At 51.8% G+C, this 26466-nt stretch overlaps 2 protein-coding genes across 4 annotated transcripts in view; one reads left to right on the forward strand and one right to left on the reverse strand.

Moving 5' to 3' along the window:
• Positions 1 to 16046, reverse strand: LOC110477879 (uncharacterized). 2 transcript variants are annotated; one of them, XM_085562362.1, is made up of 7 exons: positions 5503 to 16046; positions 4880 to 5075; positions 4248 to 4330; positions 2758 to 3973; positions 2159 to 2358; positions 1851 to 1979; positions 1 to 1773 (listed from the first exon to the last, which is right to left on the reverse strand). In XM_085562362.1, exons 1-7 carry the CDS (start codon positions 5686 to 5688, stop codon positions 1210 to 1212), a joined length of 2574 nt encoding a protein of 857 aa, XP_085418488.1. In that variant the 5' UTR covers positions 5689 to 16046; the 3' UTR covers positions 1 to 1209. The 2 variants fall into 2 exon arrangements, with proteins under 2 accessions (XP_085418488.1, XP_085418489.1); XM_085562363.1 differs by having other exon boundaries at positions 1 to 1770; positions 5503 to 16043.
• UHRF1 (ubiquitin like with PHD and ring finger domains 1) overlaps positions 15306 to 26466 on the forward strand; it is a 12881-nt gene continuing 1720 nt past the window's right edge. Inside the window, exons 1-16 of one of the 2 annotated variants that reach the window (XM_031507131.3) lie at positions 15306 to 15386; positions 16227 to 16389; positions 18892 to 19155; positions 19911 to 20083; positions 20488 to 20703; positions 21442 to 21548; positions 21707 to 21890; positions 22604 to 22727; positions 22802 to 22909; positions 23668 to 23772; positions 24297 to 24403; positions 24958 to 25120; positions 25222 to 25359; positions 25720 to 25831; positions 25948 to 26105; positions 26366 to 26464. In XM_031507131.3, the coding sequence (XP_031362991.1) occupies positions 16237 to 16389; positions 18892 to 19155; positions 19911 to 20083; positions 20488 to 20703; positions 21442 to 21548; positions 21707 to 21890; positions 22604 to 22727; positions 22802 to 22909; positions 23668 to 23772; positions 24297 to 24403; positions 24958 to 25120; positions 25222 to 25359; positions 25720 to 25831; positions 25948 to 26105; positions 26366 to 26464 (2211 nt within the window). In that variant the 5' untranslated portion in view covers positions 15306 to 15386; positions 16227 to 16236. The remainder of the gene's footprint in view (positions 15387 to 16226; positions 16390 to 18891; positions 19156 to 19910; positions 20084 to 20487; positions 20704 to 21441; positions 21549 to 21706; positions 21891 to 22603; positions 22728 to 22801; positions 22910 to 23667; positions 23773 to 24296; positions 24404 to 24957; positions 25121 to 25221; positions 25360 to 25719; positions 25832 to 25947; positions 26106 to 26365; positions 26465 to 26466) is intronic. The other variant, XM_085562365.1, reaches the window with a different exon arrangement.

Consider the following 26466-nt stretch of genomic DNA (forward strand, 5'->3'; position numbering starts at 1 on the left):
GCCCCGGCGGGGACAGAGCGCTGGGGACAGGCAGGGACCGACCCTTCCCTGCGGTGGGAAGCCGAGGATCCAGGGTGGCAGAGGAAGAGTGGGGCATGGACAGATGCACCTGAGCTAAAGGAGTATAGGCAGAAGTCAGGGAAACAAGATTATTAAGGCATTTTTCTGGTTAAGAAACCATGGGACCTGCTAAAGGAACTTTGTTTTTTCCCCTCCAGCATGAGCAGGGAACAGACGAGCTAGGAAGGACAAGATTTGGTAAAGGCAAGGCTTCATCACAGCTCAGGTAAAGGAGAACACAAGCCTGCAGCTTTAGGTACACACAAACCCACATGGTTTTGAACACAGGTCACACTTTATTCCAGTGTCTGCTCACCAGCCCTGGCACAGGGACAATGCCAGGAAGTTACCAAAATAAGTTACATTAGAAATTATTACAAAGTAGTGTTTTTCTGGAAAAGAACCAGCATCTGGATTAAAATCCCCCCTATTTTAATAACAGGATATCCTAATCCCATGACAGAGTAACTCCTGGGAAAAGCTGCCTCACTTAATGGCTGTGAAGTCTTTCACACATGGAGTTACTCGCAAATAATCCTTGAAGTCATCCACAGAACTAGGAAAGATGATTAAAGAAAACTCCATACTGCTGAGTGCTTCTCCAGGAAGGAAAAAGTGTTTGGCTGATCCATGAAGAGAAATCTCTTGAGAAGCAGCTTCTTGCCCCCAGCTGTGCCAGATGTGCTGCAGGGCCGAGCCTCCCCGGAAGCACAACAGGCACAATGGAAGTTGTGTCTGGAACTTGTATTTTTAAATGTGGAGAAGGTGGGAGATGGTACCAAAGGTCAAGCATAGCATCTTCTCAAGAGTTCCACAGCTTGGGTAAACTAAAAACAAATTCACCATTAAAAATAAGTTGAGATCACTTCTCTCCCACAACTTGTCTTAGCAAGATTTAGCTACTCATAGCTACAGCTGGGCTGAGTTCAAAAGCTGCAGTGCAGCTCCCATCTCCCCTTTCAGCACAGCAGTTGGAATTAAAAACAGTAAATTAAGATTCAGAATCTCCCCACCTTGGTTATCAGGTTATACAACTACATCTGACTCTAAATTCAGAGAGCAGAGGCACTCATGACACAAGTGGGCACACAATTAGAATATCCAGTGCTGTTCTAGCCAACTAGCCTTGGCCAGAAGAACTGGGATTTATCAGAGGTTTTCCTCTGCTGCACTGGTTTTTATCTCCTTTGCAGCCAGGGCTACCTCTGTGTCTTTCCCTGCCTTCTCCTCCAGCTTCTCTAGCACTTCACACCATTTTTCTGAGAGCTTCTTGGTTCCCTTTGGCTCTTCAGGTGCCTTTGTCACCTCCTGTGATAGTGGAGCCTTTTCCAACTTGGGTACTTTTCTATCACTCCTCATCTCTCTCTTCTTGTGCTTTCTGCTGTCCTGTGCCACCTTAGCCATGGCCCTGAAGGGCCCCACAATCCACTCCAGAGGGATGTTGTGAGCGACGTACTCGAAGAGGACATCGAGGGACCTCCGAGCCTCTGCCACACGGTCCTGGCTGCGGGCCAGACTGGTTCTGGAGAGGTCCTGGAACGACACAGCCCTGGAAAAAGAGCTGTGGAGCTTGTAGATGTGTCGAGCAGCCCGAGACACGGCTTCCTGCATGCTGCTGGGCAGGCCGAGGATGCTGAGCTTGAGGCTGTGGTAGGCGGGCTGGAGCTGCTGGGTGATGATCCTCAGCATGGCCAGAGTGCGCGGCTCCACCTGCTGGGAGAGAACAGCTCAGGGACGGCCCGGGAGGGCCGGGCCCGCGGGGCTGCTGCTCCGGGCCCCTCCGGGGATACCTCTGGCTGGCTCGCAGTCCTGACTTGGTTTCCTTTGGGCTGAGTCAGGCTCCAATCCACCCACAGCTGATGGAGCTTCTCCTGCCCCTCCAGCAGCTTCTGGCCAACCTCCTGTTTCACTGATTCAATCTGATAGGAAAAAGGAGAGGAAAGGTTGTACTGCAAGCACACACAGAGAGGCACGAGCGCTTCCGTGCCACGGAAGGATCCAAGGTGACACGGAGCTGGTGCGGGATGGAGGAAGAGCTTCCAGCTGGATAGCAGGAAAGGCTATAAACAGTAGGAAGAAGGGCAAAGCGTGTTGGTACCAGTTTTATTGCCAGCTGCAGCCGTGCCAGGGTGTCCTGGATGCGGTGCCTGAAGCCCTGCAGCTTGGCCAGGGAGTGCTGGTAGGCTCGGTGCCGGAGCCTGCCCGACAGCGAGCCCAGGCGCACAAAGTAACTCTGCTGCCTCTTCTGCTCCTCCACGGAGGCCACACCAAAGCCCTGCACCGTGGTGGCCAGTTTACCTGGAGGAAACAAGAACAGAGCTGCAGCTGGGCGCACTGGGAGGGGTGGAAGAGGTTGGATCACCCATTGGAAAACGTGAAGGTTGGATCTTGCTGTGGGAGCAGGGGGTTTGTAGTTGCTCGTGTGTTAAAGGCAAGTTAGTCCCTGCTCAGTTTTCAGGTAGGCAGACTTGTTGGAGAGGTTGAAGCGTGGACCCATGTGTTTATTTACTTTGAGGCTGATGGACAAGGACCAGCCAGCAAGTGCTTGATCTCTGTCCCATGCCATGTGGCAATTTGGTGGTGACAAATTCAGAGCTACCTGTGTGCTTCAGAAGCTTGAGTCTTGCTGTGTCAGGTGCTCTCTACCCACATGGGAAAGGACTTGCATCTACAAGCGCCAGGTAAGTATTTTCTTACCTAGTTCCTCCTCGGTCATTGGGAGGTAATGATCCACCAGATCTTCTGACATTCCCAGGACAGATTCCACACCTCCAGCCACTGCCTGGCTCACTGCCTTGACTTTGCTTATGCTGTTGGTCACTTCTAAATTGGTCATCTCCACGCCCTTCTGGAGAGCCTCTTTGCCCTGCTCCAGGGCTGTGTTGATCTTGCTGCTGATGGTGCCACAGGCAGCATCCAGAGCTGTACTGACTGTAGAGGTGACCACAGATTTGGTCTTCTCAACACTGTCTTGAACAGCCTCTTTGGTCAGGTCCACTGCTTCGGTCACCTTGTTGGCCACCAGGTCCTTGGCCCCCTGGGCAGCCCCCACAGCTGCAGTGATGGTGGAAGCAACAGCAGACTTGGTCCTGTCAATGCTGTCCTCTACTGTGTGCTTGGTGACATCCACAGCCTCTGTCACCTTGTTGGTCACCAGCTCCTTGGCACCCTGGGCAGCCTCCACAGCGTTGACGATTGTAGAGGCAACTGCAGACTTGGTCAGATCAACACTGTCTTCTACAATGTGTTTACTGAGGTCCACTGCCTTGGTCACCTTGTCTGTCACCATCTCCTTGGCCCCTTGAGCAGCCTCCACAGCACTGACAATCGTGGAAGCAACTGCAGACTTGGTCAGGTCAACACTGTCCTCCACCATGTGCTTGGTGACATCCACAGCTTTGCTGACCTTGTCCATAGCATCTGTCACCTTGTTGGCCACCAGGTCCTTGGCCCCCTGGGCAGCCCCCACAGCTGCAGTGATGGTGGAAGTCACAGCAGACTTGGTCCTGTCAACGCTGTCCTCCACAAGGTGCTTACTGAGGTCCACAGCCTCTGTCACCTTGCTGGTCACCAGCTCCTTGGCACCCTGGGCAGCCTCCACAGCGTTGACAATCGTAGAGGCAACAGCAATCTTGGTCCTGTCAACGCTGTCCTCCACCATGTGCTTGGTGACATCCACAGCCTCTGTCACCTTGCTGGTCACCAGCTCCTTGGCACCCTGGGCAGCCTCCACAGCACTGTTGACAGTGGAGGTGACCACAGACCTGGTCAGCTTGACACTGTCCCCAACAACATTTTTAGTGAGGTCCACAGCTTCAGTGACTTTATCAGCCACCGCTTCCTTGGCCTCACAGGCAGCATCCATAGCAGATGTCACTTTGGTGGACACCAGCTGCTTGGTGTCTGAGATCACCTGCACCAGGGAGAAAAAGATTTTTTTGTTGTTCCAAAAAGCATTTTCCCTCCCTGAAAAAGCTTTCCCACCTGGGTTAGTTGTGCTTTTGCAGTGTGTGGGAGGGCCAGGGAGGTGAGCACAGCTGTACTGACACAGACACATTCACTCCTGCATGCTCAGGGCACCTCTCTAGCTTTCCCTGCTGCTGGCCTTTATTTATTTCCCCATATTCTTCTGTGCCCACAGCAGTTCCATCAAGCCATGGCTTGCCCCAGGAAAAGCCTTTCCTTACCTTGTCTGCTGGCTGCTGCAGGAAGGGCAAGTTCTGCTCCAGCTGATCCAGACCTTTACAGGCATATTCATTCACAAGAGCAACTGGAGGAGACAAACAGGCACCAATTTATTCTTACATTTGGGGATGGGTTTTTGACCCTACAATGGCCACTTCAGGATACACTCGTGAAAACAAGCCCCATAAAAATAAATCCCTATTCTAGGGTGGGATGCGTGTGAAAAAGTGAACCAATCCTAAAATTTGTCAGGTTCCAATAGTCTCCATTTTGCCTTCCCAGCTTTCTAACAGTAGACTTTAATCCAACTGCACTGTAGCACCTGCCCTTGGTGGGTAGGGCATTGGGTTTAAAGGGTTGAAAAATGTTGGGATGAGCCGGGCTGACACAGCCCCTGCCTGGGATGGTCAGAATCTGCAGTGGGGGTGAGTGAGCAGGGAGTTACTACTCGGTAACCTCCAGAAATCAAACTCTCCTGGAAATAGTTTCATTCCCAGGCAGTTCAGTGTCCAGGAGCTGCTGAGTGGGAGGCTCTGTGCTAGAGGAGAAGATGCTGTAGGAGGTGGGGTCACCCTAGAGGCACATGAACCTCCCTTCCCCTGCTGTCCCAAGGGACCCCCAGCCCTGCACTTACTCTGTGGCTCGAGCTGGCTCAGGATGGGCTGTGCCCCTCCGACCACGCTGCCCACAGCCACAGCAGCCACGGTCTCAGCCACGCTGCAGACACCACTGAGGCAGGGGTGGGACTCCTTGGTGTGGTTGTAGGCAGACGAGACCAGGTTGAAGGCAGAATTGAGCAAGGGCAGGTTGGTGACTCGATTGACAGCACTCTAAACCCAAGAGAAACCCTGACATTAGAGCCCAGCCCAAGTTCGTGGGTGAACACAGCCATGTATCTGTCCAGAAAGGTCCCAGCAAATCCATCTCCTCATCCTCCAGCTCATCCAAAGGCCTCCACCAAGTGAACAAGCCAAGGTTTAGAAGCCTGAACTCTGTGCTTGTGAATTCTGAGTCACACTGGTTTCAGCACCAAACCAGATGTGGAAGAAGGGCCTGTAACAGCTCCTGTTTCAGAACTACTTTCATCATTTCGCCAGCCCTGAAGTTGTCTCTTGAGCAAAACAATTGCCTTCTGTAGTGAGGGGGTTTTGATTTGGCCACAGCTTCATAGGGCTAATCTTTCTGTCCCCCCCTGGCTGGTTTTGGGGTGCTGGCAGAGGTTTACCAGCACATGTCAGTGGATGCTCTGGCACCTACCACACTCTGCTGCTCCTCAGCCTTCAGCAGGTCTGGGGTTGGGGTCTTTCCTGAGGCCATACTGACTTCAGCTGCAGCTGGAAGGAAAAACAACAGCATCATAAGCACAACTCCATTGCCTCCAAAGAAATAAAATCCTGCCAGAACAGGGGAAAAGCAGAGGGCAACAAAGCTGGGATACATCATTCAGCTGCTCCCAGGAAGGTTCAGGTTAGAAATAGATGAGAACTATTTTATGTCTTGTGTCTTCTCTGTGGGGTGGGACAACTCTGGCTGGACACCAGGTACCCACTAAAACAACTCCTCCTCAGCTGGACAGGGGAGAGAAAATATAACAACCAGTTTGGGAAGGACAGGAAAATCCTGTGGAGTTTTCCCTGGAGGATGAACCAGGTTTCCCAGGTATAACATTCCATGGCTACCTGGAGAATTGCCTTCACATCCTACTGACCAGCAAGGCAGGAAATCTCACTTCCTGTGTCTCTGAGCCTTGGTTTCATTCTCATGACATAAAGGGATTGAAAAAATATAAAATGTTGCAATAATCTGAATGGGTATTGGTCCCCCAGCATAGATCTCCTATGGTATCTGGACACTCCTGTATTGGTAATAAACCCAGGATTACTCTAAGCCTTAGTCAGGCACAGCAAGGATTTCAACACATTTGTTCTTTGGGACAGTCTGCTTTTCTCTCATTTGCCAGTTAATTCTTATTCTTAGATTTGCTATGACATTTTCCAGTGGAAAACTCTCAAACCAAAATTCCTCCCAAACTGTATTTCCAAGCCATGCACTGCTCCAGGCTCACTGGCAGACTCTTCCCCCCCAAAAAAAACCTTGCCTGAGTTGTGGTGGAGCCCATTGTCTTTTTTCCTGTGTTCTTTGCCTTGTGCAAGGTTTTGATTTTGCTGAGAAACAGGAACAGAGAGCTGGAGAGAAGTAGTGAAACCAGCATTTGTGAGCCCTGAACTGGGCTGTGACACTGGCCAGGGACATCTCAGGGATTGACTTGGCAAAAGAGCAAATATTGCTGCATTGACCACTGAATTAGTCAGAATTCAGTGAGATTTGAGCAGAGCAGGGATGCCAAGTGCCACGTGCCTATAGCAAAAGTGTCACACAAGTTGTCACCTCCAGCCTCTCCAGTGAGAAGTTGGGAGCCAGCGCTCCTCTGGGAGCCCTCCCCAGGTTCTCTGCACAGCAGAAACACCAAAGGATCCTCACCAGGCTGGGAGAAGCTGTAAAAAGCTGCTCCAAAGAAAGCAAGGCTGAATATGAATTTCAAATCCCAAAGTCCAGGGGTTTTGCTGTCAGGGCTGTCCCTCCTGCTCTGCCTCAGGGCAGGTTTGTTTTTTCTTTAGAGCCAAGCAGGGCTGGCTTAGGGGCAAAGCACAGCTCTTTCAACACCATCACAAACAACCCCTTTGCTCTGTTATTTTACTTCTGGACAGGTGGAAAAAGCTCAAACTGTGGAGTTTGACACTGTGGTGGCCTTGGTGTCAGGGATACAGCAGCAAAATGATGAGGGGAGGACTCTGGTTAGAATAATTCAGGACTAACTTCTTGGCTGATGTAAAAACAGGTGTAAGGTTAGATCAACCCCTGAAGTACAGGAATACTGTGTTAATTAAGGATGCAGGCTGCCAGGGACAATCCTTCAGCACAGTCATGTTAGAACAACTTTTGTTCTTCACTGTACAGGAGAAATCCATATCTTGCAACACCCGGATTTGCAGTGTGGGCAGATCTCCACATCTTGGTTTTATTTTCTTTTTCCTTGCAGAAGTGCTGAGCAGCCCTTGCTTTTCTTCAGAGATTGCAGGAAAGCCCAGTGGTTGGCAACTCTGGGTCAGGTAGTCCTGAATCCTTTGGAGAAGCCACAGCCAAGCCAGGATGGTTGGGAGTGGAAATCCCAGTGGGCAGAGGAACAGAAAGAGCAGCACTTTGTTTTGGCTGTGGTTTCCTTCATATGAAAGTGATGATCAGATGACTTCACACCATTGCTACATCTGAAATATTAGGTCACTGCTGGAGAAAGCTCTTGAAACAAGTGGTTTCAGAACAATGAAACTTCAGTGCCCTTTTCTAACATCAAGGTCAAGAGATTTTCTGGGATCAGGAGCTGAACTCCTGCTCATTGCCCAGCTGAGTCAGTGAAAGAACAAGGGCTTGCTCTGACTTCTGGCACTGGCAGTGACCAGTTCATGTAAAACTGGTTCTTTACTCCCCTTGCTGGAAGGTTTCCCTGTGGGAAGCAGCTCAGCTCCATGAGAACAGGCTGCTGGTGTGTGCTCCTGTAGCATCTTCACGTTCAGGAAGCTTCTTTCCCTTCCAAGGAATTTTACCTTGGGAGACAGAGTGAGCCACAGCCAGCATGGCTGGTTCAGTGGCTTAACTGGCAATTCCTTAATGACCACTGAGGAAAACAAAGCTAAATTTAGTGCTTTAGATGTGAGCAGGGAGGGCTAATCAGGGCACAGGAATTCAATTGTAGTTAAAGCACCTATTTACATTCTTTTCGAGATTTGCCACTGATACCCGGTTCCCAAAAATGCAGAACTGGGTCACAGGATATCTGTGGGGAAGGGGCTGCAAATGCTCTGAGGACAGAATTAGTTTTAGGAGGAAGATCAAATGATTCCCAGCTTTGACCTGAGGACAGTAGTTTGGAGGGCTGGCAGAGGTGCCCACCTCACCTTTCTGGATAAACCAGGAGCATTAGGAAACCTCAGAGATCAAAGCCACCCTTGCTGATGGATGCAGGGCTTCCCCCACACACCTCCAGCAGAAATTAAACACCACAGCCAGTGGCCACCACGGGGCCAGCAACTGCTTGGAACAGAGGTATTTTAGAAAAGAGTAGAGGAAGTTTTACTGAGAAACAGCTTCTCAGTACTTCCCAATCTTTCCATGAGGACAGAGCTCTTGGTTTCATCTGGAAGCTGTAACTTGCACAGCAAGCAGCTCAGCAGATTTCCATCTGGAATTTTCAGCAGAACCAGCTTCAGAAGCTGAAATCTTTCCCAGCCATCCACAGCTCAGGGTAGTCATGACCACATTTAAAGCCTTGTTAGTCTTGAGAAACACTAATCCAGTTTGCCAAAGCTCCCCCGTGGGAGCTGGCAGAGCCCTGCAGGGACAGGGTGCTCCTGAGCAGGAGCTCTCTCGTCACTCAGTTCTGGTGCCTCCACCAAGGGATCACGAGGAACAGCCCCAGGCAGGGCTGGCAGCACTGTCACAGGAAGGGAATGCCCAGCTGGTCACCTGCCCCACCTGTCCCCGGGGTGTCACCTGCCCCTGGAGCATCCACCTTGTCCCCACCATCCCAAACACAATGCTGGGCTGTGCATGTGACTGGTGGGAGTCACCTCCTGTGGACCCCCCAGCTGGGACCCTCAGCAAACAAGGAGCAGATAAAAAGCTTTTAAAGCCCAAACTGCTCAGTCACAGGTCAGAGATCATGGAGTTACCAAAGAGTCATCTTAAAGCTGAGAAGAAGCCTTTAGGGAAGGGTTTAGATCCCAAACCATTCCCTAAAGGGAAAGACCTTAAAGATCACCTAGTTCCACCCTCAAGCCTCTCAGTTATTACCCAAGGCAGACACATCGCAACACCAGAAAATGGCACTTTTGGCCTCAGAAAGCAAAGCCCCCCCTGCCCCACGCAGAGAGAAAAAGCAGAGCCACAGCACCCAGCTCCTGCTCCGCCAGGCTGCTGGAAGTGCCCGGTGGCACCCACAGCTCTGCATCACCTGTGCCCACCCATCCTCTGCCCTGCAGAGCCCCCGGCAGAGCAGGGCCAGCCCCGGGGAGCCCCCCCAGCTCACCCACCTCCCCCAGCCCAGCCTTACCTGCCTCCTGCTCGCCGGCACTGGTGAGACTGGGAGCACTGGGCGGGCCCCAGTTAAATACCGGGCAGGGTGATTGGCAGTGCGGGGCTGATGGAGCCAGGAGCCAACCTGGCCAATGGGGAGCTCAGCGGGGTGGGGCTGCAGGTGAGGGGCTGAGGTGCCCTCGGGGCTTTGGGGGTGTTGGCAGCTGCTCCTTGTGCCCCCGGAAGGGACAGACCTGGCAGGGTGTGCAGGGCATCTGTCCAAGGGTGTCCCATGGCCTCGGGATCGTGGAATACCTTGAGTTAGGAGGGGTCCACAGGGATCCCCTGGCCCTGCACAGGCACCCCAACAATCCCCCCGTGCCTGGGAGCTGTTCTGCAAAGAGCTGCTCAAGCACTGGAGCTGCCTGGGGACAGACAGAGCTGAGCCCCTGTCTGTCCCCCAGCTGAGGGGAACAGGGGCTGTCCTGGGGCTGCTCCTTGCAGGAGGTCACAGATGTTGTCACCAAGTGCCAGGGAAGCAGAACATGGTGTTTGTGGTGTGAACCATCATCATCATCATCATCATCCCGATGTTTTCTTGGCACAGCTCCCCCTCCCCACACGGGGCTGCTGTGGCTCCCTGAGGAGTCAGAAATTCTCTCCCACCTCAGCCCGTGCCAGGCCCCAGCAGACACCTGATGAAAAAACCTTCTGCTTCTCCTGTTTGCTGGGATTTTCAGGATAGGAGTTGATTTATGTTTTTATCCTTGCAGAGGACCCAGCAGGGCGGGACTCCAGGGAGCTCAGGGCTTTTTAACAGCTATAACAAATACTGAAAACTCCAATTAATGCTTTTTCTATTTGTGCCTTTTCATCTTCAGCTCTGAAAAACTGGTTTGAAAACATCAATTAAGCTTCCTGATCAATGAAGCTTCCTGTTATCTGTTTTCAAGATCAGTGGGGGAGGAAACTGAGGCACAGGTAAAAATTATCTGAAGTCTTCTAACACTATTACAGTGATTGAGTCACCTTGTTTTGGGCCTCTGGATGCAGGAGACCTTGATTCTGTTTCTGTATTGCCACTCAGGCAGAGGGGGTGCCAGTGGTTTTTGAAAAATGTGCTGTTAAGCTGACAAAAATGTAGACAATTGTCACTCCTCAGCTTTGGGGCTGGAAGGAATCCTCATCCTGAGGCTGCTGGCTGGAAAAACCTCTGGAGCTCCTGGAGAGCTGGGACCTGGCTGGGTCTGGAAACCTCCCAGGGATGGAGATCTCCCACAGCCTCTCTGGCTGCTGGACCCATTGGGTCTGGATGTTGCATTAATAGAAAAGCTACTCCCAATGTCCACTCTGAGCCTCTCCAGCTACAAATTGTGGCTTTTGCCTCCAGTTTGATCACCTGCACTGCTGGAAACAGTCCTTGTGCATTTGTCTGTGTGATATAAACTCCATATTCCACCATCACCTGGGAGCCTGTCACAGAGTCACAGGATCCAGAATGGTCTGCGTGGGAAGGACCTTAAGTTCTTGTTGCAGTTCTGAAGTGTTTGATATCTTGTACTAAAGCTGAAGCCAGCTTTTAACAACTGTGATGTTTGTAAGGGAAATAAAAATTGTTCTTCTCTGTCCTGTGAAGAATTGATGAAATGAAGGTTTTATTACAGGAACAGGGAGTCAAGAAATGAGTATTTTGTAGTGTTGCTGTGTATTTTGGAGTGTTGGCCTGCCATGAGCAGTGCTGCATCCTCAGGTAATGTCAGTGATCCAGCTGCCAGGTGGTTCATGGGTGTGAAGTGTCCCAGTGGGTCAGTTGTGGTGGGGATGGTGAAAGTCCCATGGGCCAGGTTCTATTTCACCCCCTAAGTGAGTGAAACAGCACTGTCTGCATGCTGCACCTTCATGTGGCTGTGGTGGGGCACAGGGGAATGTGAGAACTGAGAACCAGCAATTAAAATTAACCAGGCAGTGTTTAATATCTAATGTGTGCCTTTGATATTAGGGTAAAATGTCAGGGCTGGGATTTCCTGCTGGGTGGCAGAACTGCCTGCAGGGCCAGGACACTGGATTTGGGGGATTGCAGTGGCAGAGCAAAGGTTTGCACAACTGTTTCTGTGACCCTTGGTGCTGTATGAAAGAGACAGATTTAAATCCGAGATAAAATCATCGCAAGAGGTTTGGTGGGGTGGGAAGGGCGTGGGAGGAAGTGGAGAAACACGTTTGGGGAAGGGAGAGGAGCTGTGTTGGTTGGAGCACAGGAGCCCTGAGCAAAGCTGCAGCATCCAGACCTTCAGGTGTGAACCCAACCTGCTGCACCTGTGGGAGCCAGGAGCTCCTGTCCTTCAGCCCTGCTCCTCCAGCCTCCTCCTGGCTCCTTCAGCTTCCTCCTGGTTCCTTCATCCCTGCTCCTTCAGCCTCCTCCTGGCTCCTTCAGCTTCCTCCTGGTTCCTTCATCCCTGCTCCTCCAGCCTCCTCCTGGCTCCTTCAGCTTCCTCCTGGCTCCTTCAGCCTCCTCCTGGCTCTGCCTGGGGATGAAGCCTCAGCCTCGAGCTTCTCACTTGTCCCACCCTGGTGGGATTTCTGTGGATTGCAAACCTGCAGGTGTGTGGGGGATCTGGAGGGTCAGCCCCTGTGCTGGGAGCCATTCCTTTCCCTGCTCTGTGGTGTGTCACAGTTCAGCATTGTCCCTTTGGGGCCCAGAGGCCACACGTGACGCCGGAGTTCCCACTGCAAAGGTTCAGCTGCTGCAGCGGAAATCATCCTGCTGCTCTCCCAGGGCACTGAGTCCATGAGTAATCTGCCACCATGCCACCTTCCCTGTGTCACCTCCCCTGGGGCAAGCACGAGGAGTGATGAGAATGATGATTCAGGGCTGGGGCATGAGGAGCTTTGGTTCTGTTCCTCAGGTAAGCACAGCCCTTGGGCTTCCAGGGCTCTGCAGGGCCCACAGAGGGGACAGCTCTGTGGCGTTGTCATTCTCTGCTGTACAAAGCCCACCAACCTTCCTGGTTCCCCCAGGCCTTCAGAGCACTCTCCTGGGTCAGGACCTGCTGCAGGTCTCTGCTGCTTTCCTGTGCATCAGCCCAGCAGGAGCCTCCTGTCTCCTGTGCCTGCTCAGCTCACCTCGAGGTGAGCCACTCCTGCTCCCCTTCCAGCAGCTCACCTGGGCTCCTATTCCCCATCCAGCAGCTCACCTGGGCTCCTGCTCCCCTCCCAGCAGCTCACCTGGGCTCCTGCTCCCCTTCCAGCAGCTCACCTGGGCTCCTGCTCCCCTCCCAGCAGCTCACCTGGGCTCCTGCTCCCCGTCCAGCAGCTCACCTGGGCTCCTGCTCCCCTCCCAGCATCTCACCTGGGCTCCTGCTCCCCTTCCAGCAGCTCACCTGGGCTCCTGCTCCCCTTCCAGCAGCTCACCTGGGCTCCTGCTCCCCGTCCAGCAGCTCACCTGGGCTCCTGCTCCCCCCCAACAGCTCACCTGGGCTCCTATTCCCCTTCCAGCAGCTCACCTGGGCTCCTGCTCCCCGTCCAGCAGCTCACCTGGGCTCCTGCTCCCCGTCCAGCAGCTCACCTGGGCTCCTGCTCCCCTTCCAGCAGCTCACCTGGGCTCCTGCTCCCCTTCCAGCGGCTCACCTGGGCTCCCCAGCCCCTGTTCCCTCTCCAGGCCCTGCTCCCCTCCCAGCAGGACATCCCAGAAGGTGCTGGCAGGTTCCTGCTCCCCTTCCAAACACATTGCTCCCACAGCAGGGAACAGCCTGATGGTTCCTGGCTGCTCTCCCAGTATTCCAGTTCACCTTTCCACTGCTTTTTCAGGCTGCAGGATGGTTTTCTACGTGCCTGGCTGCTCCTCCCTCTGCTGCTGCTCTCTTGCCTGAGGTAGAGGTGAGCTGGGGTAGTGTGATGCTGCTGGGTTTTGGTGGATGGGACACGGGATGTCCCCTGGGCCTGCTAAATGTGTCCCCTCCATCTTCAGCTGTGGCTGAGACCCCAGGTCCTGCCTCCCCAGAGCCACAGGCCTCCTTTGCACTCCCCAGCCCTGGGTTTTGCCCAGCTTTGCCCCTGGAAACTGCTGCTTGTTCAGAGCTTTGCATGGAGGGAGGGGAACACGGAACCTGGAGAATTCCTGGTGCAGCATGACTCTGGATCACCCCACAGCACGTGGGGCTGGAACAGCCCTGCACTGCTCCCCCTGAGCTGCAGCCCCACTGCCTCACCTGGACAGGTTTCTCACTGTGCTGTGACAGGCCTCAGTCATCACCTGTCCTTGGGAGCAGCGCTGCAAGGAATAGGTATTTATGCACATAAAAGCATAAATGGCAGTGCCTGTGACCTGGTTTTGGCTAGGATAGTGTTAATTTTCTTCCCAGTAGCTGATCCAGAGCTGTGTTTTTGATTTAGCACGGGAATAATGTTGATAACAACCAATGTTGTGGTTGTGGCTGAGTTGTGCTTAATCCAAATCAAGGACTTTTCAGTTTCCCAGGCTCTGCTGGTGAGCAGGGGTACAAGGAGCTGGGGGAGAGCATGGCCAGGAATGGCCAGAGGGATATCCCGTTCCACAAAACATCCTGCCAGCACAGAAACGGAGGGGCTGGGACCTGTCTGTCACTGCTGTGGGACCAGCTGGGTCCGGGGTGGTGAAGCTCTGGCAGGAATTCCTTCCCAATATCCAAGAACCCGCTCAGGCTGCAGGAAGTGCTGCGATGGCGTCAGGTTAATCCTCCAGCACATCTACAAGGGCAAGAAATGACTTTGTGTCAAGGCAGAGCCTTCAGCCCTGGCAGGAAATGAAGCCTGGCCGCTGCAGGCTGCCTCAGTGCCCTGAAACCCCCCAACCCCCTGGCAGCGAGCCCATCCAGGCCTTGTGCCAGCCTGTGGGCTCATCCGTGGGGTGCATGGCGGGTCCAGGAACGGAGCGGGACGCGGCACAGGCGCTGCCCAGCCGGCACGCCGGGCCGGGAGGGCACCGCGTCCCCACATCCCGCTGCTTTCTGTGTTCTAGTGCCGAGGGGAGGCCGTGGGGGCGGGGAGGGGAGCACGGGAAACGGGGTTTGCCGGGCTCTGCCGTGGCCTCGTGTTCCTTTGTCCGCGGGGCCGGGCGGGCGCAGCCTCGGCGCGGCTGTTCCGGCCCGAGCCGCGCCATCCCCGCGGCCCCAGCCCGGCCTCTCTGCGCCGCAAACGCCAATCCTTGGCCTTTCATCTTTCTCTCCCAGCAAGCTTCTCTCAGGGGCCTCTTGGCCACGCTTTCCCCCCATCCAACGGTTGTTTTAAGCAAATATGATCATTTTTAATCTCCTCGTAGCATCGGTGGTTTTGGGGATAAACATCCTGCTGGATCTGCCCGTTCTGTCGGCTCACGCGGCCACGCCACGGCCCTGCCATGTCACCCGGGCCACGTTGTCACCAGTGGGGCCTTGCACCAGTCCCCCTGGAGCTAACGGCCCGGGGAGTTAGAGCCCTTTTGCGGATTATTTGGTTTATTCGGACTGCTCTGCTTATTCACATTCGGTTATTCGGATTATTCGGTTTATTCGCATCATTCGGATTATTCGGTTTATTCGCATCAGCGTAGGGCCTGCAGCCCCCCAGGGGGACAGGAACCCTCCTGGAGCCCCCCTGGGGAACAGGACACCTCGGGGAGGGTGGCTCTCATAGGGGCCTCATTGGAGTCTCCGCTGCCGCTGGGTTCACCAGTTTTTCGGACAATAACCGGTCCCGTGCCCGCGGCCCCGGGGGTTCAGGGGTGATGGAGCCCTTGGCGATTCCGGGGGGTTTGGCCCCCAGCATCGCAGCGGAGCGGGGGCACTGGATCTCCGTTGTCGCCCCCGGTCCCAGGGGGTGCTTTGGGTGTTTTCCCGGTCCCGTTTCCCCCCCCCAGGGCCCCCCCCGGCCCCGGGAGGCGGCGGCGGCCCCGCCCCGCCCGCGCGTTCCCGCCAGCGGCGGCCAATGGGCGCGCGCGGGGCGCGCGCGGGGCTTTTCCGCGCCAAACTCCAAAGCCCGCGGAAAGCGCGCGCGGCACCGGCTCCAGCACCGCGCCCCGGTGAGTCCGCCGGGAACCCCCAGCCCCAGCACCGCACCCGGTGAGTCCGCCGGAACCCCCCCCCCAACCCTTCCATTACACCCCGGTGAGTCCGCCGGGACCCGCCGAGCCCGGCACCGCACCCCGGTGAGTCCGCCGGGATGCCCCAGCCATGGCACCGCCGGGTGGCACCGGGAGCGGGAGGACAGCGAGGGGCGCGGGGCTTTCCTCGTCCTGCCGGGCGCTGCGAGAAGCGGTGGGAGCGCTCCGCGGTGCCCGGGCGGTGACAGCTGGGTCGGGTTCCCCGGAGGGGACGCGTCGCTCGGGGCTGCGACAGCGGGACCGACCCCCGCCCCTGAACGGGCCCGCGGGAGGGGGTGTGGCCGTCAGGGGCGGTGCCGGCGGCACCGGTGCCCTGCGGGCCCGGGGAGTGGCATCGCCGCGGGGGGTGCGCGGGGATGACGCGGCCGGGCTGGGGCGGGTCCGGGCGCGGCGGGGGTCGCTGACGCCCCGCGGGTCCCCTCCTGTGCCGGGGCGGGTGTGCGGCGGAGGGGCCGCGGTGCGCCGGGAGCGCGGGCGGGGGCCGGTGGCGGCCCCTTTAAGACCACAGGCTTCCCCCCCTCCCTATTTATGCATTCTTAATTTGCATAATCGCGCGAGACTTTCCCCGTGGGCGCGGCGGGCGGGTTTCAATTGTGGCGCGAGATGCGGCCCGGCGCGAGCGGAGCCGTTAGGCTCCCGCGTGGTGGGGGCGGGGCCAAGCCCGCTCAGCCAATCAGCGGCCGAGCCGGCCGGGCCGGCGGCCAATGGCGTGCGGCGGGCGCGTGAGGGGGCGCGGCCGCGCGCGGCGGGCCCGCCCCGCCGGTGCCGCCGCCTGAGCGCGGTCCCATTCCCGGGGCAGCGCCGGCGCCATGTGGATCCAGGTGCGCACCATGGACGGCAGCCAGACGCACCGCGTGGACTCCCTCTCCAAGCTCACCAAAGTGGAGGGGCTGCGCCTGCGGATACACGAGGTGTTCGGCGTGGAACCGCACCGGCAGCGGCTCTTCTACCGCGGCAAGCAGGTACCGGCGCGGCGGGGGGGATTGACAGCCTCGCAGCGGCAGCAGAGCGGTGCCCGGACACCGCCAGCCGGCCCCGACGGATGTTTTAATTTATTTATTTTTAACGGCGTGGAAATGAGGGGGTTTGCTGCCATCTAGTGATCCCCGGCTCCCTCCCGCGCTGCTCCGTCCGTGGGTTTGCGAGGAGAGGTGCCAGCTGCCGAGTAACCTTTATTCTTACTTTTCTTTGCTGTTTTCCACCTCATGTGTTGCTCGTCCGCCTTGACATCTTCATTATGAAGCGTCTGGAAATTACCAGTGATTTTATGGTCTTTAAAGTGCTTAATGGTTTTGAGCCTTGCGAGTTTCACCGCTCTGAAAGGCGTAAAGATCTCATTTTTCTTTGTAAATTGGAAAAAGCAACTCATAATTTTGAAGTTCTTCAGCTCTGATATCAAATTCTCACTAGGTACAGGGCGCTCGAGTGGCTCAGTGCTGTATTATGTTCTCAATAATACGTTTACAATTGCTGTTGTACGACTGTTGTATTCCCTGTGAGTTAATAATTTAACTAAATTAGCACTGAAGTCAATCAAAACCATTTTAAAATACAATTGCTATATTCTGCCTAGTCCTATGCTCGCAAGCTTTCATGATAGAGAAACTCCCGATCTGGTATTTGATTGATCACAGAATTAATTTCAGGAAAAACAGTGGGATGCTGAGTTGGCTGCAGATGGACAATTTTTTCTAGCTGCTTTTCTTTCTGTTTTAGGCAGTCTTGAGCTAACTGTACTCTGTAATTAGCAGGTGTGGCTGTAGAACATGGAAATACACCTGGACTAGCCTCAATCTAAGCTCAGGTACCAGCTCTAGCATAAAAAGAGGCCAGTAGGATGGTGTAACCCACCTTTCTGTTGGGTTGTTGTAGACTTGGATACATTAATGACCCATTTTGTTGTAAATCGAGTGGTAAGGGGGGGTTGGTTCAGGGCAGGTGCCACCTGTCAGCCTTTCCCTGAAGTCTGTGCAGGCACCTGGGGTTAAAGAGATTTTCAGAGGTGAAAAGGGGTTCCTACAAAGGGAACCCCTCCTCCTGCAGTTCCAGTGCTCCTTAGTTCAGGCAGGAACGTGACCCAGTCTCTCTAAGGCCTTGTTCCCATTGTGCTTTGTCTGGATGTTGGAATCCCTGCAAATGTTCCATTTCTTTCTAACATTTTTCAGTGGGGTTAGAAAATTAGCTGTTAGTTAAAACCTGCCTCCTTTGTTCAAGGTTTGTCCTCAGTCCCGGGCTCTTCTTTCCAGCTCTGCTTTGAACTCCTGTGGTTTCCTGTCCTGTTCCTGTGCTCTTCCATTTCACTTTGCACCTGTTGTCACTGGTGTCTTCTTGCTGCTGTTGTTCCCATGTTTGTGACACTGTATCCTGGCTGAGAAGAAACAACCAATTTCTGGCGTGTTCTTATGCACCTCGAGGAGTTTTCATCTCTAAACCAGCAAAACGCTCAGACCTCTTCCTGTGCAGTCAGATTTCCAGGGATTGTTCCATAGCCATTTGATGCCATAAATCAGAATTGAATTATCATAGTGATTCCTGTGAAGTGTAAATTTTTGTGGTTTTGCCCTGCTTCCCCCTGATAGAGAACAAAGCTCCAGGGATTGCTTTTTCTGGTGGTTTAGGCTGGAAAGGGATGATCATTTCCTGTATAATTTCTTAGTCAGACCTTAAATATGTGGGGAAGCTTGTCTGAACTTCTGACTGCTCCGTGGGCTCCAGCATTACATGTTAACTCTAAAATGGTTGTGCTCCTTAGAGCTCTTGAGAGGTTATTGAGGGACCTCTTTCTTCCTCTGCACATCTCTTTTTGCAGGGGCAAGGTCTTGATTTGACTACAAACCCTGCCAGACTTGCCAGATAAACTCTTTAGAATTAGAGAGAGTGTGAAATTGGGACACGTCTGGCTACGCTGAAGAGCGATTGGGTAGTTTCAAGTTGAATTGAATCTTTTTTGATTTTACTTTCAATGGAAAAAATGCGTGTTTGCTGGGAGAAGAGCGTGTCATCAACTCTGGCTTCTACTTAATGCTACGATTAATGGAGATGGTGTAGCAATAATCTGGATCACGCACAATTAAAATATACAGACAATCTGCTTTAGCATTTGGGATGTGTCTGGATTGAAGAAATAATTTCCCTTTGACTCTGTAGGTAACGTGGAATTATCTTTCAATCCTGACGGGAGTGTGGGGGGACGTTTCTAGGGAATGTGCTGCAAACTTTTCCAGATCTAGAGGCTGGGTAGTGAGTCCGGAGCAGCATGGAAGAAGCCTTGCTCCTTCAGATTGTGAGATGACTGAAAAAAAAAGCATTTAAATAGCAGGACTAAGAGAGGAGAAGGGCCCAGATGTGCTGATAAAGGTTCTGAAGCCACGTGGTGGATGTTGGCGGGCAGAGGCGCTCCGAGCGCCATGGGAGGCGCGGGCGCAGGCGATGAATGACCGGGCAGCTTGGTGCTTTCCCTGCAGATGGAAGATGGTCACTCCCTGTTCGATTACAGCGTGGGGCTGAACGACATCGTTCAGCTGCTGGTCAGACAAAGCCCAGCCGTGCTGCCTGCTGGGAGCAAGGAGAAGGACTCGGAGCTCTCGGACACCGACTCCGGCTGCGGCTCCGGCCCCAGCGAGTCCGACAAGAGCTCCCACAACGGGGAGGCTGCCCTGGAGCTGGAGGGACAGCCCAGCACGGCAGCTCAGCCCGACTGGAGCGACCCCTGCTTCGGCCTCTACAAGGTGGGTGCTGGCACACCGAGAGCCCTCAGACCTGCGCCTTGCCAGGGGAATTGTTCTCTGTGGTGGAGAATTGCTGAAAATCCTGCGCGCTCCAATTGTGTGGGTAGTTCCTTTCTTCCTCTCAAACCCGCCAATGACAAAGACAAAAATACCAACCGACCCACAAACCAATTCAGTGCAACATGCTGTAGGTCAAAATACTTAATTTTTTCATTTTGTCCTTTGAACTAAAACTACAATACATTAATTGATTTAAAAAAAAAAAAGTATTCAGAGTGTCTGGTTTGATTTTTTACAAATTTTCCCAATATTTTTGCTTGGAGTCACTACATTTGTCAAAGCTGAAACTTTCTTGAATGAACAAAAGAAAATCTCAAGCAGCTGTTCGGAATAATTTTATTTCTCTGTTTCAATGGGTTTTATTACAGATCTAGTGATGTCTTTGCCAAGTTATAAGCAAGACACTTTGAAACTCTATTACAAACTAACCAATAATTGTTTTGGCTTCCTGACGAGGCTGGGTTTACATGTGCTAGCGTAGAATGGATTTATAACCTTACAAATTCAACCTAAGGAGACTGTAGGGCTGCACAACAGGATCAGGAAAGGAGAGGAACTATTAATTTTTAAGGTGATCAGTTAAATATCCTGATAATGGTGCAGTTCTCGAGATGGTTAAATCTTCAAGTAGATTGGAAATGAATGCCTAATTTGCAAATTCCTTTTGCTGAGCTGTGCTCTTTTGCCCTGTGTAGATCAATGACTTGGTGGATGCTCGGGACACGGACATGGGAGCGTGGTTTGAAGCCACAGTTGTGAATGTAACCAGGAAAAAACCCACCAGTGAATCAGCTGAGAGCCGCACAGATCCTGACCAGCCCACAGCTGTCCCTGAAAAAGATGTAATTTATCATGTGAAATATGATGAGTGAGTTTTGTTTTGTTGCCTTCTTGGCCGATAAAGTAATTTGGGTCGTGATGTTAATGGGAAGTTTTACTGCAGATATTGCACAAATTAAAACAGGGCAGTGACATAATAATTGTGTCATTGGGCCCTGGCAACTGTAAGGTTGTTTTGCAGTTGGAATTCCAGGGGGCTGGAATAATGTTTTTATGGATACCAGCGTTTATAGGAAATGCTGGTGTCCAAGTGTTAAAGGGAGGCAATGGTAGGAAAGTCAGACTGGTGGTTCTGGCTGCATCTGTGTGGGAGGAGATTTTATCCTTGACGGTATTCTTGTCTTGCACAGCAAAACCAACCTGTCAGCATAACATGTGTTCCTCCTGAGAACTGATGCTGATTGTGATTTCTGTTGTGTCCCTCCCCTCAAGCTATCCAGAGAATGGGGTGGTGCAGATGAGCTCGGCTAACGTGCGGGCTCGGGCAAGGACCATCCTCAAGTGGCACCAGCTGGAGGTGGGGCAGGTGGTGATGGTCAACTACAACCCTGATGAGCCCAAGGAGAGGGGCTTCTGGTACGATGCTGAGATCCTGCAGAAAAGGGAAACAAAAATGACCAGGGAGCTCAATGCAAAGATATTACTTGGGTAAGCTGTTCGTGTGGAATAAACTGAATTCTTCTTTCAGCTTTCTGAGGTCTGAGTGACTCTGCTGGCAAAAAAAGGTGCAACAGTAGTGCTGGGGATAGATGAAAAGTGGCCTGTGCTTTTTGGGTGATTAACTTCAGCATTTTGCAATTCTGATTAACTTCCACTGAGGAATTGGATACTTTAAGGAATGCTGATCCATGGATTCACTTAATGCTGAAAGGATGCAAAGCTCCATATTCACCATGAGGCAAATTATTGTTTATATGTTAATTATCTATAATGGCTTTACAAAAACTGCAGTGTAATATTTTGTGGAGATAGGATGATATAGAATGAACTCTCACTTTATAAAAGTGATGAAAAAATATTTCCATTCTCTCCTGAAGGAGTCTCTCAACTTCAGGAATAAAATTATATATTCTTTTAAAATTTTAGGTAATTCTCACAGTTGTCAGAATATTGCTCCTTTTTCCTCTCACCACAGTGATTTTGACTTTTTAAACTATAAAATTTGAGAAGCATTAGTTTGAAATATATTTGGGGACAGGGAGAACGGTCTCTCTTGATAATTGAAATGCTGCAAGTGCCTGGATTCTCCCTGAGACAAGATGGGGTTAATTCTAATTGCATGAAAATGATTTGATTTTTGATACCAGAGCAGTCTGATGCATGCACAGCTGTGAACTCGAGCTGTGGGATACTTCCCAACTCTGATCTTTCCTCAACTTCTTCTAGGGAAGCTGGTGATTCCTTGAATGACTGCACAATTATATTAGTGGATGAAATCTATAAAATTGAAGAGCCGGGCACTGCTTCTCCCATCAGTGCTGGTACCCCAAAACGTGAGTCTGATGTTCTTGCATGTGTGTCTTACTTTGTGATGTCCTGCCAGTTGTCTCTGTGAGGATCAAAGGTTTAAGGGTTTTTCCTAGACATGTTCAGTTGTTCCTTTGTCCATTTCTGGTGGATCTTGCTGACTGTGGTTTGTATTTGCCCACAGGACAGAGTGGACCTGTGTGTAAGGCCTGCAAGGACAACCCAAACAAGACCTGCAGGGTCTGTGCTTGTCACATCTGTGGGGGGAAGCAGGATCCAGATAAGCAGCTCATGTGTGATGAGTGTGACATGGCCTTCCACATCTACTGCCTCAACCCTCCCCTCAGCAGAATCCCAGATGAGGACTGGTAGGTTCTGAGGAGGTGTGTGGGGTGTCACAATTACATCTAATTAGGAGCAGGGATGTGGGTGTTTTGTCTGGTTTTTTTTTTTTGGTAAAAATTCATAGCTTTTCTTGAGCTTAATAAGAGTAGGTTTTAAGCCTGTGGCTTGCACACTCCTGTTCCTAGTTTGGGGATCTGATGCCTTTTTTGTGTACCTACCTAAGGCCAGGGCTTGGAGCAACCTGGGATAGTGGAGGGTGTCCCTGCCATGGCAGGGCATGGAATGAGATGAGCTTTAAGGTCCTTCCAACCCAAAGCAGCCTGGGATCCAAAGAGGAGCAAATGAGAACTTGATGTTGGGAGGCTTCAGCTGTGCAATGGCTTTTGTGGGCCACTACAGGCTGGCCCCATCATCAGATCAGGCTGGTTTGTACATGAGGTGTGTACAGTGAGAGGTGTGGATAGTGAAATGCATCTTTCAATAGACACAGTTAGGGAAATGCCCTGGTTTATTCCCTCTGGCCTGTTTCAACACTGTATGCAATTATTTTATGACACAGCTGTTTCCTGACACATTTGCAGTGGCTGGTGCAAGGACAGGAGCTGTTGTAGGTCAAATTCCAGTATGGAGATTGTTTCCATGTCCTGTCTGGTTTCACATGGGGAAATTGTAACATAACTGGAGGAAATGCTCCTAATTGAAAGCTTTGCTACTTGTTAATTTTTACTGACTGTAGGTATTGCCCTGAATGTCGAAATGATGCAAGTGAGGTGGTTTTAGCAGGAGAGAAATTAAAAGAAAGTAAAAAGAAACAAAAGATGGCATCTGCTAATTCCTCCTCCCGGAGAGACTGGGGCAAGGTCAGTCCAAAGCTGTTTTACTTGGAATTGTGTTTGTTCCTTTGGGCTCTTGGCTGATCCTGCTCTCTGCCCAGGGCATGGCGTGTGTTGGGCGCACCAAGGAATGCACCATTGTCCCCTCCAACCACTATGGACCAATTCCTGGCATCCCTGTTGGCACCATGTGGAAATTCAGAGTTCAGGTATGAAGCTGAATCCTAGCCTTGACCTACTGTGGGGAAAAATGGGAATGATCCAGCTCCTACAAGAAACCTGAAACAGTTAATGTGTCACTGGATATATGGAAGTGCAGAAGGAAAAGAATTCTGGCTTTGTCTGGATCAAGTGTTTCATAACTAATGCTGTATTGTTGGGCCCATCAAGTGCTGGTTTATTTTGTTTTAGTGCTCTTTTTGGTAACTCAAAAACCCCAAAGCAAGCAGATTTGTTCCCGGTAGTTTGTCCTGGGGGTGTGTAGTGTGCCCTGGCAAGGGTGTCTCAAATATCCACATATATGAAACAGAAGGTTTCTCATCCTGTTAGAAAGTTGGGGCAGAAAAATGCATTGGCCTATCCAGATTTTGTTTTCAAGTGTTGAGGGAAGGTTACTATTACAACTCTTTCAGAACCTTATGCAGATATTTAAAATCTGCATTATTCCTAAATACCTGGAGCCTCTTAATAGGCAATTTCAATAAGAAATATCCAATTTGTTAGATTTGCACCACAAACCTTATCCATGTGTTCAATCTACTGATACAGCCAGTGCCTTATTTTTTTAGATGCATTTTTATTTTTCTTTCTTCTGCCTGGAGCTTTTTGGAGGATGATGGTGAGAGCAGCTTCCCCCTTTGATGCATGGAAGGCAAATGTGAAATAGCACGGTTGATTCAGCTCCAAGCCCAGTGCTGTGTGGGGCCTGTTGAGAGCAGGTGCCTCCAAACCTGATTTTGTCTCCCAGGTGAGCGAGTCTGGGGTGCACAGACCCCACGTAGCGGGGATCCACGGCAGGAGCAACGATGGGGCCTATTCCTTGGTGCTGGCAGGAGGATATGAAGATGACATTGTGAGTGGATTCTGATTATTTATGCACAGACCCAAACAAACTTGTTCAAACTCCACACCAAACACTTGCCCAGCTTCACCCATTTCCTTCAGAAGCAAACGAGGCAAGAAAAAACTGCAGCAATCTGTGCCAGCCTCAGCCACAAGATCATCCAAACCCAGTTTAATATCCCACAGGATCATCCAAACCCAGTTTAATATCCCTGTGTCAGCTTTTGATGCCAGAGTTCTGACTTTTCAAGGTCTGCATTACACCCACATTTGGAACAGTCTCGTGGGCTGTGCTGCCAGCAGCTCCTGTGTGAGCCTGGGCTGCTCAGGGGTGTGACAAGACAACATTGTCACCTGGGCTTCTCTCCTGGCAGCCTGAGGGAGAGCCAGAGACTGGCCCAGTCTGGGAGCTTAAATACAGGAAGCATCTTTCCTTTTTGAGAATGCCCTGCTAAACCTGCCTGGTTGAAGAACTCTCCTGCTTTTGTTGAATTCTTTTTGTAACTGTGTGAAAACCATCCGTGTTCATTTCAGGATCACGGGAATTCCTTCACGTACACAGGGAGTGGGGGGAGAGACCTGTCCGGGAACAAACGCACGGCAGAGCAGTCCTGTGATCAGAAACTCACCAACATGAACAGGTTGGCAACCTCTGTGCTCCATTCTACCCTCAGTGTGTTAGCACAAGGGCATGCTGGGGCTGTTGGCATCCAGGGAGACTGGCTGAGCTTCAGAACAAGGGCCAGAATTGGGTCTGGGCTGAGGTTTAGGCTGCAGATCAGTGGAAGAATGGGAATTCTCCTTTGGGACAGAACTATGAGTGGGGTTGGTGTCACATGCCATACTGGCTGAAGCTTAAGGAGCAGAGCAGTAAATTGGTGTAGGAGTTCTGCTCTTTCCTGGAGACCTCTGCAGCCACTGGTCACCTCAGGAGACCAGACCATTAGTAATTCTGAGCTATCACTCTCACAGATAAGCCTGGATTTGAGTGGAGGAAGTGATCTGGGCTGGACAGATAAGCCTAGATTTGAATGGAGGAAGTGATCTGGGCTGGTGCATGAGCGTAATGCCACGAATCTGTCTAAAATGTGCCCCCATCAGGAGGGTCCCTGAGCGCAGAGGTGTCAGTGTCACACAGGTTAGGTGGCAGTGCTGCACTCAGGCAAACACAACTGAGCTCTGGCCTCTCCTGCAGAGCCCTGGCTCTGAACTGCAGTGCCCCCATCAACGACAAGCACGGAGCTGAGGCCAAGGACTGGCGGGCGGGGAAGCCGGTGCGGGTGGTCAGGAACGTCAAGGGAGGCAAGCACAGCAAGTATGCTCCTCTGGAGGGCAACAGATACGACGGCATCTACAAGGTGAGGAGGGCTGGGACTCGCTGCCTGAACCAGGAAAAGCAGATGTGCTTATGGCCAAGGGGCTTGTATAGAGTGTGATGGACTTGTTCTGGCTTTTTCAGGTTGTGAAATACTGGCCTGAGACAGGGAAATCTGGGTTTCTAGTGTGGCGTTACCTGCTTAGGAGGGACGATGAAGAACCTGCTCCGTGGACCAAAGAGGGAAAGGACAGGATGAAAAAGCTTGGCCTGACAATGCAGGTACTGCCCTGGGGCATCACCTGGACTCTGAACTTGATGGACAGCAGGGATTTTTCTGTTATGTGTTCTTACTGAGGGTGATTCTTAGCTAAAAAATGAGACTAAGGGGACATAAATGCTTCCAGTCTGCTGGGTTGTTTGTTTTTATACATCAAGAGGCTAAAAGGACAAAACTCACTTTACTTCTGGTATGGAATTTCTATAGGCTGTGAAGTGCTTCCCTATAGCAGAGATCTGTTGCTTAAAATAGATTAAAAGTGCCCCTTGGGCAGTTCTCCAGAGGTCACTCTTGGACCTCTTGGTCTGCAAGACTGACCCAGTGTGTTTGCATTGAATGCTCTTTGTTCTGTTTCCCTGCAGTATCCTGAAGGATATTTGGAAGCTGTTGCAAGCAAAGATAAGGAAAAAGAAAATAATGGAGATGATGAGTTTGATACCCCGGGGAAAGGGAAGAGGAAAAGGAAATCAGCAGGTTTGTGGAGTAGGCAAGTGGATATAGAAAGCCTTGGAGGTTTTTGTGCATTTTATTTGGTTACACTTTTCTGGTGGTTTTTTTGTTTTTAAAAGAATCTTTGCGTTTTCTTTCAGGTGGGGAGGAAACACCCGTCACCTCTCCAGCAGGGACTCCAAAGAAAACTAAAGTTGAGCCATACAAGCTGACATCCCAGCAGAAATCCCTTATAAAAAGTGATGAAGCCAACGAAAAACTGTGGAATGAAGTCCTAGAGGCTCTCAAAGATGGACCTGTATGTTGGGCTTTTCCCCCAGCTGTAGTTGTACTGTCCCCAGACACAAACCCTTGGCTGAGTTAAAGAACAGCCTCGGACCTAAAATAATCTTATTTTAGTGTAAACACCCACAGCAGGTTTAATGGGACAGATTTTGCATGTTAAGATTTGTTGAGAATCTTTCTATGACCAAAGTAATCCCTTGCATTTAATGGTGGGGATTTGGGTTAATTTACGTGTCTTTCAGCACTAAGTTGATTCAAATGTTCTCTTTGCAGAAATTTCTGAATAAAGTGGAGGAGGCCTTTCTTTGTATTTGCTGTCAGGAGGTCGTGTTCCGGCCGGTCACCACCGTGTGCCAGCACAACGTCTGCAAGGT

The sequence above is a fragment of the Lonchura striata genome, chromosome 28 (assembly GCF_050655825.1).
Source record: "Lonchura striata isolate lonStrDom1 chromosome 28, ASM5065582v1, whole genome shotgun sequence".
Lineage (NCBI taxonomy): Eukaryota > Metazoa > Chordata > Aves > Passeriformes > Estrildidae > Lonchura > Lonchura striata.

Excerpts from the sequence above, each read along its gene's own strand:
- LOC110477879 (XM_085562362.1), bottom strand. The coding sequence starts at position 5,688 with ATGATGTATCCCAGCTTTGTTGCCCTCTGCTTTTCCCCTGTTCTGGCA. Across the intron at positions 5,076-5,502 it reads CTGAGGAGCAGCAGAGTGTG|AGTGCTGTCAATCGAGTCAC; the intron begins GTAGGTGCCAGA and ends TCTTGGGTTTAG. Across the intron at positions 1,980-2,158 it reads TGCAGCTGGCAATAAAACTG|ATTGAATCAGTGAAACAGGA; the intron begins GTACCAACACGC and ends TTTTCCTATCAG.